At 37.6% G+C, this 15,414-nt stretch overlaps 1 protein-coding gene across 2 annotated transcripts in view; it reads left to right on the top strand.

Annotated features, from left to right (window-relative positions):
- LOC131438711 (protein tramtrack, alpha isoform) overlaps positions 1 to 15,414 on the top strand; it is a 106,029-nt gene that overhangs the window by 78,930 nt on the left and 11,685 nt on the right. The window contains exon 5 of one of the 2 annotated variants that reach the window (XM_058608909.1): positions 1,545 to 12,191. The exons of the other annotated variant lie outside the window; for it this stretch is intronic. Coding sequence (XP_058464892.1) covers positions 1,545 to 2,842 — 1,298 coding nt within the window. The 3' untranslated portion in view covers positions 2,843 to 12,191. Of the gene's footprint in view, positions 1 to 1,544; positions 12,192 to 15,414 lie in introns of those variants that run through there. 2 annotated transcript variants of the gene reach the window in all.

A 15,414-nucleotide genomic window follows, 5' to 3' on the forward strand; every position in this document is an offset into this window, starting at 1 on the left:
ACACTCAATTTTCAGAGCTATTTTTGGGTAACACTCGGACAACCATCCGAATTTTCCAACCATTTTTACCCTGCAGATAGATAAAAGTTTTTCGAAGGTCTGTTTGTTTTTGGTTTTGGCAAGTTTTCCAAATTGTCCAACAAAAGTGCTCTAATTTGTTCCAACTTAAATGATTTCTATCATTGAATGATCTAAACATAATTTTTCTTCATTCAATTATATGGGGAAATGACCAAACGAAAGTCTTCTTGAAAAGATTGCTAGCTGGAATGAGAATAAATCTTATCACCCTTGTGACCACATTCATTTTCTCAAAAATACGAAAACTGATCATCTCATCTTTAGGCCGAAATCACATATATACGATAGGTTCTGTACAATGCAAACCGTTGTACTTATCAACATTCAAATAACCTAAACATGTAATGAGATAGCAAAATAAAATATATTGTGCCAAATGTGTGACCAACGCTCATTGCTTCAAAGAAACTGTTAACTTAATTTACTCATTATCAAACGATTGGGCTGTGACCCGTCGATCGTATTACCATGCGCTTCTATTCTCATCACGCTCATCATTGTGTCATTGCTATAACGGTGTGTCATCCTGGCTAGCTCCTTGCGGTGCGGTCACAACACCTTGTATTCGTCCTGTTTTGGAATCCTTTCAGTGCTCGCTCGAACAAAAACAACAAAAACTTCTACTCCACCTGGGAAAAGAACCTAACCTCATGTCTCCACTCACAACTTCCACGACGGTGAACCGGATCATCGGAGGGAGAGAGAGAGAGACAAACAGACAGAAAGAGAGCTCGGTTTTTATTTGTTTTTTTTTTATTTGATTTTTATTCTGGACGTTCAATTTCGCCAATTGCCTGGGGTGGCGGGTAGAGCGCTGCTTGAAAGAAGGATGGGAATATTAAAAAATATCGATTAATTAATCAAAAAGTTGAACGATCCGTGCGAGACTTGAAACAAATTTTCATTTTTTTAAAATTCTCATTAGTTTACGGAGAGAGCAGCCCTTCCTGCCATATTGTTTTTTTTTCGGCGTGTGTGTACACTACCTGCTAATTACGCGAATAGCCCCGGTTCGAATTTTGCTCGACTGATGATAGCTTTTGTTTCACGCGCGGTCCCACTGTATATAAGCTTACACACGCGCACCGGATTAATATAGACATAAAAAATCAATTCCCTCGGTCGCAAAATCGTGAGCTCCCTCACCGTTTGTCAAGTGTTATAACTCCCAAAGACAATCGGGGACAGAGACGAAACAAAATTCAAACTAGCGGACATTCTCGAGTGCAATGGCATGGACTGCAAAAGCTTTCACTGTAGATTGATTTAATGTTTTCGTTCAATTTTTTGGTACTGTTTTTCCAGTAGTATTTCAAACTATCTGCTACTTTGTAATGGTATCACTTGGTGCATCGTAGAAGACAAACAAAAATTTCACATGATTCCTATGAACTGACATTCAATAAACAAAAAAAAAAGCAAATAATAATCAAGCTCTCTTGTTCCTTCTTTCCCGTTCCCAGGTGGGCAATGGACGGTAATCGATACGAATTATTCGAGGTTTGGTATCGCGTCGTGTCAGACAAACTTGGGTCTCCAGCAGCACCAAGCGCAAGCTCAGGCACAGCAGCATGCGGCGGCCCAGCAGCACCACCATCAGCAGCAGCAGGCTGCCCAGGCAGCTGCGGCGGCTAGTCAGCAAGCCCAGGCCCAACAGCAGGCAGCGGCAGTGGCAGCAGCCGCCGCTGCAGCCCAGCACCATCAAGCGCAGCAACAGCAGCAAAGTGATAATCAGTCGTTGAACAATGCCGGCAACGGTGGCAACAACAACAGCAACAGCAGTAATCCACTGTCCAATGCGTCAACGACTAACTCGAACGCACCGACGCCGCAACCAACGACGCCAGTACAAATCTACCAGCATCCTTTCTCGCCGCAAATTATCTCGGTCAATCCGAACAATATGGTCAACAGCTACTCGTCCAACATCTCAACACCCACTTCGCCACAGGGTGGCAACGAGACGGTGGCTGCCGCAATGGTTCACAGTGTGTACAGTCAGGGTACCAACGCAAACCAGTCCCCAATCGGAACGACCAGTGCGAGCGGGACGACGACAATTCAGCCAGTCAAGCGGAAACGATCCGTCAATCCACAGGGTGATGAAAATTTCCTGCGAGCACTCGAAGCGGTCCGATTCGGTGGTATTGGTTTCTGCAAAGCTGCCCGACTGTACGGCGTAAACAATCGAACGCTCTGGCTGGAGTATAAGAAACGTGGCTATCCAATCAGTCGACCTAGCATAAAAAGTAGGATAAAACTGGAACCGAACATTTCGCCACCTCCCTCGACAACGCCAACCGGTGACGAAAACGCGTCCATGGAACACTACGACACATCGTTATCGTCACCCGCGTTGAACATGTCGCTGCAACAGCACCAGCAACAGCAGCAACAACAGCAACAACAGCAGCAGCAACAAGTGCAGGCTGCACAACAGCAACAGGCCGCCCAGCAGCAGCAACAACAGCAGCAGCAACAGCAGACACAGCACCAGACGGCCAGTGATAATGCGAATGCTGCGGCGGCCGCTGCGGCAGCCGCTGCAGTGGCAGCATCGTCGGCAACGCCATTGATGTGTCCTCCGCATGCTCACCCGATGGGTGTGATGGGTTTTCTCGATTCGCGGCACGTTGACTTCACGACGGCTGCGGCTGCCGGTATACATCAGATGTCGCGCCAGAGGTACCCGGATGCGACGACGGTGAACATGAACACCGGAGCGGTCAATCTGCAGGGGTTGAACTTTAATTCGATGTAAGCGCGATTAGCCAGATTAACAGTAGGCAATAAGAAAAAAACATGAGCACGGGGACACGATGACGCTAGGCTGGCTGCGTTTTGACGGTGAGAGGGTATGGCCGGGTTTGGGTTCATCTAACGTACTGTTTTTTTAAAGCTGTTTTCCATCGCTGGTATCAACCCTGCTTCCCTGGGTTTACTGCTGGCCAGAGAAAAGTTGTCTTTTCTTCTTTTTTTTCTATCTAGAAATTGATTCAGAATTTCAGTTTAGTAACTTTTATTTTCGAGATTGTGATAATAAAAATCAGGTGCAACTAGTGAGGCCTTTTTTATTGTTAGTAATGTAATTTTCGTTTCAAATTAATTTCGATTCTTGCCCTTCTGGGATCTTTAACACTGTAATGTGAACTTAAAGAGATGTAGTACTTACTTATCGGTATGACTCGTTTCAGTCTGAATACCGAGTAAAAGTGAAGTATGCTATTATTTCTTAAAATTTACTGGTGTCATCGCGAGGCATTCACCAATAGAAAATTTAACCGGTGTCATTTCAATCACGTCCATCTAGAAGGAAACTGACAAATAATTCTGTCGATATTTACATCTTAATGTTATGCGACATTCTCTAAATTGATCTGGAAAGACCAAGGAATTAAATCTCACAAACGAGTGGATTCACTTACACTTGAATACGATTACTTTTATATGGGATTTAAAAATGATCATGAGAAAAGCTGCAATGATTTCTGATGTACTAAAGCGTTTCAAAATAATTTCTGCTCCATGTATTGGGAAGTATTCCTTTGGAAATTCACGGGATGAATATGTTTTGGAAAAAACTCCAAAATTGTAAATACTGCAAATTTTTTACCTTTACAAGGTACGTCCAAAAAGTCTGTACTCAATTTTTGCGGGGTTAAAAAAAAAATCGTAAGATATTTTTTTGACATAGTCACCATCAATCTCGATGGAAGTGGTTAGCCGCAAAATCAATCTTTTAAACCTGCATCGAAGTAATTTTGTGCCAGTTCTTTCGTCCACTTCTTCACCTCCTGGTCCGTTGAAAACTTATTCCCCCACTACTGCACTTGGTGTGCAAAGTGAAGAGATGAAAATTTGGAGGGGCCATATCAGAGGATTACAGCGGGTGGGTCAAAACGTCCCTTCTGAAAGAGTCCAGGAGTTTCTTCGTGGCGTTGGTCGTGTGAGGTCTGGCAGGTAATCAGCAAACCTTTCGTCAGCATGTCTCTCCGTTTATTCTGGATCGCCATTTTCAATTTTTTTTAACGTGTCACAAGCAGTACGGTAAAATTCCATTTTCAATCGAATAATATAAGATGAAATTTGACTTTTGCTGCCATTTTCAAGCGAAGCTCCCAGAATTCATCGTCAGTTGAATAATCGTACCTAGCAGGGTGGCAAGCGACCGGGAAAACCGGGAAAAAGTTGGGAATTTGATTTCATCGGGAAAAACCGGGAAAAAGTCGGGAATTTTAGTGTAAAACCGGGAAAAATATTACTAGCTCACCTATGAGTAACCGTTGTTAGCATAATGATTTTTTTTCAACAATCGAAGAGTAAGAGACAATACCCAATTTTGTGTTTGAGCGAAATGTTCAGTACAAGTGTTGAAATAACTTATTGTCCATTGGGCCAACACCCCATGTCTCGTCCAACGATTTTTAGAGGCTTGCAGGTAGTTTTAAATCAAATAGGAAGCATCAGAGTTTTTTTTAAGTTGTTATCAATAACAGCATAATAAAAGCGCATTTTTAAAAATAAGGATAATTTGGATGCTTCTGTTGGATTTTTATGAAATTTTTAAATAAGTATTCAAAACACCTGCAAAACTTATGGCAAAATCTCAAGGTAACATAGGGAAAATTTTTAAGTTTTTAAGTTAGTTTAGCTATTGGAAATAAAACTGGTTTAAAACTAGCGGACAGTTCATCATGAAGAACTCATACTTTTTGATTACTCTACGAGCGTTTAGAATCCCATTAGGATTAGATCGATATATTGTGCATTTTAACAGTTATCATTTGATTCATTTGCCCATCAACGCATTGAAGTCGTAAACATTGTTTATTGACTAACAGATATATAAGAAAAAAATGGTGTTTTAAAAGAGAAAGTCAACGGTTTTTCGAAATCTTAGATATACATACATCTAATGATTTTAAATTTAATTCTATTACATGAAAATTTCAAATTTTTGGTCTGACATGACTTTGTTAATAATTAGTTTTATGGTTTTCATCACAATCACAGCATGATAATTCTTCATCTGAGGGTATCGTTCATTGAACAGATGTGCTTGCAAGCGACATAATTTAAACAGTATATGTCCATATAATAATTTATTGTACCATGGCCGAAGCACTGGCAATGACGATATTATGTTAGATTCGTTGTGCCAGCATCAGTGTTGGTGATTGCCGATAATTTGGCAGAAAGCGGCTCGATATTTTGCTACATTGTATACAAAATTTTCAATCTGGTAGAAGATGCTACAAGAACTCGCTGTCTCTCGATGCATGAACCGTGAGAGAATTTTTCTACATTTCTTCGCTTCACTTCATACTCTTAGTATTTCACAGCCCTTAACAAAATATACACAGTCCGGCAATGAGGCAATATGAGGAATTTACCAAGAGAGAATCGCAAGTTGATAATTATCGCAGATAATTCGACTTGATGATTCTCTTTCTAGGTTACAGTATACAATATTTCAAAACCCTGGTCTGGGGCATTCACATCTATTTTCATAGATACAACTTATACAAAGGTTATATGAACATAGATAGAATAAACGGCAATAGTAAAATGATTTTATCGCAATTATCCACCGCCCAGAATCGGATCGCAAAACGAGAATAAGCGACCGTCTGTTGCTTCAGAGAGAATCCCCACAGCAGCGTGTTAACCCGTGATGCTCAGACAGGTCATCGAGAGAAATTCGCTCTCGCACTGGCGTCTATTCTATGTTATATGAACCATGACGGTGTTTTGTTGCTGATATGATATCCGTCTCTTATTGATGGCAATGATGGAATATTGTGAAGAGTTGGTAGAGAGCGTTCTTTGGTACGATAAAAGCCATCCTTGGCCATTATGGCGTTTATAATTTTCCCGCCGATCTGAGATTTCCACTTTCACTTCCGGAAGGAGCGAAGAAAGCTCTGTACAAAATGATTTGAAGTTGCAAGCAAAGATTGTTGTTGTTTTTTCCGAGTGGCAAACGTCCGTTTTTGGGATTGTTGTTCCTTATTGATTTATTTTCAATCATATGTATACCAAAAAAAATAATATAAACAGTCATGTGCACTCGGAAGAAATCGGTTACGTGTAACCAAAACCCCTGAATGACTTGGAAAAGGCTTTATGCTTTTCTTATACGCACATGTTATAATTAATATTTTTTTATTTATTCATCGAAATGCCTGGAAAGTAATTGAATCCTCAATTAGCGGGCCTGTTACAATGATCCTTTTTGGACATGGGATATCTTTTCAAAGTTTAAATAAAAAATTTAGAAAACAAACTAAACAGGGGCGATTTGAGCCTATTCCAAAAACCTGGAATTGTTATCTCAAAAAAACCGGGAAATTGAAATCGGCAATTCACTTGCCACCCTGACCTAGTCATTGGAAGTTTTGCTTGCTCGGTTTCTAGTGTTCAGTAGTCAAGCTGCTTCATTGTCTTCGTTCTTGGTAGTGAGCAAGTCAAATGAATAGAATTTTAGATGAAGTAAAGTGTTAAAAATGAAAAGTGCAGGAGGAAACAATTAATTTATGTGTATTCTGTAATTAATATTTCAGCTATCTAATTTGTCTTTCATCTTTTATCTTGAACCAATTTGAATGTTTACATGAACCTCATTTGAAGACCGCTCTGGAAGAGAAATGAGCGAAGAACTGAACTCTGGCCGTTCGGTATGTTAGCGAACGTTGTGCGTGTCAGAGTGTGAAGTTTACTGCAGTAGGGTGATCGTCAATGTGTTAGCAACGAGTTAGCGAGTGACGGAGCGAATTTCGCACTTGGCGAGAGATACGACCGACATTTTGCGCGAGAGATGTTACTGTGTCAAGAGTTTCCAACACAGTAACCTTTGAAAGGGGATGAATCAGGCTACGCGGCAGTGTTGCCAACATTTCGAAAAAGTATTTCCTACAGTTGTAAGAGTACCAGTTCACTCACTTTCTAGACGTGCCTCGTACTATACATCATCGGTGAAATTATCGTATTCTTATGATTTGGAGAACACGTGTTTTTAGTATTTATAATTTTTCCGAATAGAAATAAAATTTCGCTCAGAAAGGAAATATCAGAAAACTAAACCAGCATTGCTAAACGAAAATCTAATTGTGTTTATCGTACGTAAAAATTATACGAGAGGTGAAGCTTTTATTGGTCGTGTAAAAATTCGAAAAATATTTTTTTCCGTCGAACCAAAAATTGTTAAAACTTTACTTGTGTCAGACAATCACCTAAAAGTATGTAATTACTATACAGTTCTTACTAAGTCGTGTCTGACATCCCGAATTAACACTCGTTTGAAGAGTGCCCGACGCTTTTCTCGGCTGGATTTCATAACAAAACTAACGCAGGGAATCATATTGATAACACCGACAACTTTTCCTGTTTCTCGTTTGATTGAAATGACCAATCAAAGCAATGCTAGCCAACTGATATGTCGCTTATCCGTTCAAAACAGTCGTCTGTGTTAGAGGAAGTACAATTTATAGCAGACTAATGATAAGACGCTAATCATTCAAATTATTATTTTGCATTTCCTCCTAGCACTCGCGAGCCACATGCGACTTTTTGAGAGTAAAGCTACGGCAAGAGACAGTTCGTATTGAACCGAGTAGCGGTTTGTAATCAACATGGAGAAAGTGCGATTTATTATCGTTGTGGACAATGTGATTGCTATGCACATCAGCAAGTGGACCTTTGGGGAATTATTTCGTGCGCCGTTCGCCTCGCATGAGAAGCCGTCATTTTTATCGGAATTGTACTGATGTCTACTGTGTCCATTGAATCGGCTCTTTTAAAACTCTACATTCGATTTCCAAAGAATGAAATAGAATTTTCTTTAGCAGTAAAATAGTTAACACCAGAAACAGTCCACTTTGGTTATGTGTTTTCTTTCCGGGACTTCGCATTAAAGACAATCTTTTCAATCGGAATTCGGCTTTCGTTTTCGAAGAAACTGCCATTAGCATTGATGAACTTAAATGAATCAGTTTCTTTCAAACCCTACAAATAATTCCCAAGAACTGGATTAGGATTTTCTTTAGTTGTAATCAATAGTTTAGCAGTAAAGTAATTAACTAAGAAACAGTCCGTAATGTGTTTCTTAATTTTTTTTAACGCGTTTGCTCCGCCTTTATTCTTTAAAGTGTGCAGTGATGTTCATATTTAAAAGAGAAGAGCCCCTTCATAAAACCAGCATCAGTACTGAACTGATTTGAACTTGGTTTGTTGGTCGCGGTATTAAACTAAAAAAAATAGATCACGTTACTTCTACCTGAAAACATACATGAATCTCATCCACAAAACTTTTCGCGTACATTCTATTGTATAGCGGTGGAATGTATCGAGTTGATCTTATGCCATGCATCTTATTCAATAGGTAAATAATACATTACTTTTCCGGTAGAAAATAAGTGATTCTGCGAAATAGAAATTGTTTTGTATGTTCCATCAATTCATTAACATTGGTGCATTTTAAATTATAACAATAAATAACAAATCCACTAAACGATCTTATGGATCTTCAGAGAGAGTTTGTTCTTGACTGGTGGCTCCTCAAATTTTATATATTCTCATATGCCCACTCGATTCTTCTAGTAGGTTCTGAATATACTTGTTGTAAGCGTTAGGAGTTCTAACCTGCCAACATTGTATTCTAGTAATGAAAAAAAGGAACAACAAACCAACACGAGAAGCAATCGTTTGTATCGGCATTTAGCTGATTATTCGTTTTCGAGGAAAATGCTGGATGATCTTGGACCAACGAACGGAATGGCCCTTTTCAGGGCATCAAAAATTCTCAAAAGTTCTGTCGTTTTCGTTTGATGCTAGACCTGACCCAGTTTCTATCTTAAGTTTCGAACCTAGTTTTAATGTTATTAAGTTGGAATTCGAGTCAGTTTCGAAGCTCGAACTGAACACAGGGATGATTTCTATGTTCGTCAGCAACTGAACCGTTTATGGATTTGTTTTGTGCGCCGTTTGCCTCGCACAAGACTCTCAGGGCATTTAACAGTTTTCAAAGAATTATTTTCGAACATAAATCGTATAGATACAAATAAGTCTGTGCGGAAGATAAAATCTCTTTCCTATATATTCAAAACAGATGTTAGGAATGATTTTTGCAATAGTTCTTTAGTCCTACGAAGGTCTAAAACGGTTAGAACAATCCTGTAGGGCTGTTCCTTATAATTTTTAACAACGTTCTGATTGATAAGTCAAAGTAATGAACTCTTAGTTGAATGTGTTTAAATAACACAATCGATTAACAACAACCGTGAATTTAATAAATTTTACCCAGCCAATTTTTGAATTGTTAAAATGTTTGTGTTGGTTTAGGAAAACGGCTGGCTAGTTCCAAGTGTTTTCCTGAGCTTGGTAAATGAGTGGATACTTGCTAAACAACAAACTAGGCACTAGTGAAGAGTCTGGAAAGAATCTCAAGTGGATCAAGTTCTCAACTACTTGGCACTACTTGTTAAAGTTGATTAACTGATTGAAAAATACTAACTTGATATTTTAAGGGTTAGAATTTACCCCATAAGTTTGCGCTAAGTGTCCATTAAACAACAACGGAACAAACGTATAATTAATACTGTTTGCCAAAAACCTTTTAGTTTTTGTACCGAAGTACAATACCTGGCCTGATGTCTCGAACAATTGATTGCGTGTAAAAAAATATTCCCATAAAAACTAATTTGATAATATTGGGGAAAATGAAAAATCAAGAGAAACATTCATTAAACAGATTTGTTTCTAGATTTTGCAGAGTGGGACAATAAATTCGGGGTTAGAAAAAAATATTTTCGGTAACGTATTTGAATCTTAAACTCGATGTCCTACAGGGAAGTGTATTCTTCCTAGTTTGATTTTATATGTAAATCAATGATATGGAACGAGTCTTATATTTTCGTGATATAAATTGATTCGCTGATTTTATCAAAACTAGTAATAAAATCGATGAAAATACCATGCGTTTATGACTTACCATATCTTAATACTATGTTGTACTACATATATTAAAAAGATTAGTAAAAAATTCAAACGTTATTCAAAACTGTTTCATTGGCAGAAACTTTGAAATTTTGATGAATTGTACTCAAACCAGTACGTTAAGGATCTGAGAATCGCGTTTAAAGAACTAAAGAAAAACATCGAATAAATCGAATTAGATACCCAACGAATTTCCTCTCATCGTTTTGTCCCTGCACACGAAACGCACGCCTATCCCTGAATGCCGAGGTCCACCGAAGAACGGATCTAGTGATAATGAGTTAAGAATATTGGAAGGTCGGTGTCAGCTTAAACCAACAGTTGAAACTAAAATAAAAGTTAGGGATAAACTGTTGTTGAACAACAGTACCGGCACAACCGGAAACTCGCGTTGTAGCAGCTTGTTCGATTCCTAAGAGATTCCGGAAGATATGTAATAAAAAAATAAAATAACGCGAGACCATGTGGAAATTGTTCACATCCTTGAAGAACGAATCATTGTAGTATGTATGCCATATTCATTATTGTCATATGTATAATTGGTCACCGAGAAAGTTGACATTCTCAGTCGTAATGAACATGCTACAACACTAAGGGTGGTAGATCGTATCGCCGATGAGCAATACTTTGTAGAACTAATCAATCAGACCCAATATATTGTGTAATGTTTTCACACTCTGACAGATGTATAACCATAATTGCAGCCGTAGTTAAACGAGGAAGCTGTTATCATAGACCCAGTGATATTAAAGTTTTGTTTGCTTTCGAGGATCAGTCTTATAGGTAGTTATACTGTTGTGTCCGTAGGAAAACTCTCTTCAGGCGTATGCGTTTCCCAGTAGTTGTTAGTGGTATAAGTTTGAATGTTGAACACTACTTTCTATATCCGTTCCTAACAAAATTGGACAATTTTTGTCAAACTGTGCAATATTTGCAATAACAAACTATTTATAATTATCTACTTTCGCGTGTAATTGTGCAAGCGCTGGAACACGCACAACAGGAGAAGCATTGTTCGCTTATACCATCGTTGCCGCTTCCTAAATTTAGTTCGCACTCTAACCCTTCAGTTCCACTAACAACCAACACTGACCGAACGCTTTTACCCATTGCAAGGGTCTCGTGAACTCGCATCAATAAATTTAAAGAAGAAAAAAACTATGATGAAATTACGCTCCATCAGACCCACAAAAGCACTATGAAAATTAAATCTTCTGACAGGGAAGTTTGCAGTACGTGACACCAATTCGAAACAACACACAGCTAAAATAGATATTCGCATACATTCAAGGTAGACCCGCAAGACGATCGCATTCCGCGCAAAACTTATTTATTGAACGAAAGAGTTAGAACGAAAGAGAGAGAGATATGAAAAGGCACTTCTCAGCGGCATATGTCCAATACGGGTTGTAATGTATGAAAGCATAAACCGAATTATTATAATTTTTTTTTCTAGTAAGAATAATTTTCCAAGAAGTTGACTAGACCTACATATTCACCATTATCATCAGAGAGGTTCCTTTTACGGTGATAAACGGCCCAGCGAATCGTTCATAAGAGTAGTAAGATAAGACCGAAGTGCGTATGGGTCAAACGAATTTTGAATGCCCTTAGTACACTTGGGAAAAAGTAAAAAAAAAACAATGGTAGTAAAAAAGTTTTTTGTTAACTCTTTTCTAGCACTTTAAATACATGTGTATATTTAAATTTAATTAATAACTATGCATAAATCTTTAATGTCAATGAGAGAAACTGTGTATTTAAGTACATTAAAATCATCAATTAGGACAGAAGTAGATTGAGAAGAAGGAAACAGTTAAACTATAGTGAATAAGGTGGAATATATCAATAGCTGAAAACGGAAAATACTAATATACAGATATAATGGAAATTATTAAAAAGGTAAATGAAAATAAACTAAGCTGTATAGTAAACAATATCTTCACAATAAGTTTATTAAATAAATTAAGGAAAATGACACTGTAAACTTACTTAAAAAAATTGAGCAAACCCAGATAAAAAGTAAAATACACCTGTATGAGGAAAAAGCAAGTATTTACTTATGTGAATAATAAAACTAATTTAAAGAAAATATAATAAGATACTGCAAAAAATCAGTTACCGGCTTTGGAAGTACGCTAGATAAGAACAAAAAGAAATAGACAAATACAGGGTTGTGAACGAGACACGATCGATCACGATGACATTAAAAATGCACTGGTTCTTATGTTATGGATGCGATTTACTAATTCGCGAACGAAACATAAAATCAACCCTTAGATTATTCACTTGTTAATGTGCACAAATAACCTTCTCTGTCGGTATTATCGAATTATCGTATTCATCGAGCTAACGACAAAGCGAATAATTCACCGATCCGCTCTGCATGAAGGCATACGTTGACTGAGCAACAAAATATGATAGGGCATATGTTTATTGATTCTGTTTTGTGCGAAAGTTCATACTGTGTAGAACGGTGAGGTATTTTTTCATGCATGACACGAAACCTTCTTATACCGATATGTTTACGTTTCGTCTTTGACTCATCAGTGCATAGCAGTTCAAATTGAACTGCTTTATGCAAAACTTGGCAGTTCAATTTGAACCACTAAGCAGACGTAAAGTTGATGAGTCAAAGACGAAACGTAAACATATCAAAATCGGTTATGTGCCCTAGCACAAAATTTGGCTAACCCCTGAATGACTTCTTATACCAGCCGAAGCAGAAATGCTACTGAATGAAATGCGAGGTGTGAAACAACGATCAAAACTGTCGTGTAATCAAGAGGATGACATCATTATGGCATACTGTGATTGGCTCATGAAAACATTATCCAATTCAAATCGGGTTTTCAATGGTGTACTATTGAAATACTAAAATGGTGTTTCAATAGATGTTTTAGTTAATGCATCCGACTCGATAGTCAGCTAGGGGAAGATGGGGTAAAATGCACCCCGAGGTAAAACGCACCCCTTGTTTTTTTAGAAGTTACCATGTTTGTTCGCAGAAAGTTTAATGAAACTTGAAGTCCATTATGCAATAGGTTACTATAAAATATTGGTAGCGATGGTTCAATCATACCAGGGAAAATAAACACAAAACTATTCTATCTTTATTATATGTAATTTTTGGTGAGTGCTCCACAGTAACTACAAGTGAGACCCTCGCTATGTGACAACGTGGAGTCACTGAAGTACGGATGAAAATCCTTTCTTTCTCACCAAATACTCGAATTTTCACCGCACTAACACGATACGACGTGTTTACTCGATGAGGGTTTCACCGAAAGTGATTTCGCGGTTAATTTTAACTTTGGTTAAATTCTGACACTTGAGCGGTTAATTTGACAGAGCGATGGTTATTTTCCGACACTGAAAAAAAATCTTGCAATGAAAATTCTAATATTAATTCTGTATGAAATGTTCAAAACGACGAATGTAACAATGAGAGACTCTCTTTGTTTACTTTCTCTTATGGCGAAATATGCCTGCTTTTTTCGGTAATTTCTTCAGTACAGATAATAGCCTTAGTTATTATCATCGGTAAATAATTGGAGGGAAGGATTGCTAAGAGTACCGTAATAATCGAAAGAGAAAGTAAACAAAGAGAATCTCTCATTGTTACATTCGTCGTTTTGAACATTTTTTGCAGAATTCTTTAGTTGAAATCATTGCCAGTGGGAAATAAACCCAAACAACTCTCCGTCCGTCAAATTTTGAAATGGGCCGCAGTTTTAGCTCTCAAGTGTCAGATTTCAACCAAAAGTTAAAATTAACCGCGAAATGGTTCACAGCCTAAGCAACCAATGCATACGCAACCAAATTCCTTAATGTTGCTCATATTGTAACTTGATATTAGTAATACATGAACGAACATTTCCATAGTTACAATGTGTCTAGTGGTAAAACGCTTGTGGATTTGATACAAATGATAATTTAATTGAAACTGGCGGTGACCTGAGTTCAGTGAAAATTCAAATGATACATGTAAAATCGCAGATCGGCTTATCTGGATTGTGTCTGATAATTTTATATATGTAAGCCTGTGTACCTTATTTTTGATAAGTTCCGAATCTTTTAAAGCTTTTCCTGGTGGGACAAAACATTTTCAAATTGATACTGCATAACGACTTGCATTGCATTGCATTGTTTTGCTACACTTAGTCTGGATTCCTTCTATGAGATTCTTGGAAGCAAGATTAGACCAAAATATTATGGTTCATAAGACAAAATCAATTTCCAATTAAAAAATTTATAGATGCCCTTTTGTGCTATAGTTCATACTGCGCAAATCGGACAAGATTATGACATCATTCACTGCGACTGTCATTGGCTCATGAAAACATAGGTCAAATCAAACGAATTTTTCTATGGTATGCTATTGAAATACTTAAACGACGCTTCCGCATAAGTCTAAGTTAAATGTTTTCGAATCGATTGGTAATTGAATTATATGAATCACTGAATTATAAGCGTTCAAAGTTATGACAGAAAAAGGTTACGCGGTTAGTTTTGTTAGTTAGTGAAGAGTAAGCAAAAGCGACAATCCAACGAGCGAACGCATATACAATCCAGGCATCAGCTCACTGGACGAGCTACTCGTTTCTTTCGCAGTCAAGCATTAACTTAGGCAAACAAGTTTTCTGCAGCTTATATATATATATATATATATATATATATATATATATATATATATATATATATATATATATATATATATATATATATATATATATATATATATATAGATTTCTCTTCATTATTCTTTATTTGAGATTCATTTGCTACAGTGCAAATATTATGTAAAAAGAGAGTGGGGCATGTTATTTTCACAGAGGTAAACTATGATATATTGTGTATTCTCAGGAGCAAGGCTGGCAATCATCATTTTTTACTTCGTTATCAGTGAGTTTAGCTCACCTGCAAATCGGTTTCAGAAGCATCACTAAGCGAGTTGAGTAACTGAGTAACCATTTGTGTGGAGAAAACATCGTCTCAACATCGTAGTATCAAGCAATCAGCAGATGAGCGCTGAATGCACGTCAAATATTAGAACCCACTGAGAGACCATTTGTGAGTTGTGATTTGATGTGTTTGGACGTCAACACATTGAATCAGATTCTTGTGACCAGAGATGTCTATCTCCTCTGTGTGACGAAGAGCAAGCAAAATTTCTCCCCTCGCACTGACAACTTCAACGAGAGCTCTTCTCTTTCACATATATACACCACTGTTGTATAAAGTTGTTTATTTCCTTTTACCTCTTCCACTGAATCGCACCAAAGTGCTAGAGCATTAGCTAATAAATTCTCTGAGGTGGATGCAGATACTTTCACAGAG

Source organism: Malaya genurostris, chromosome 3, assembly GCF_030247185.1.
Source record: "Malaya genurostris strain Urasoe2022 chromosome 3, Malgen_1.1, whole genome shotgun sequence".
NCBI classification, from domain to species: Eukaryota; Metazoa; Arthropoda; class Insecta; order Diptera; family Culicidae; genus Malaya; species Malaya genurostris.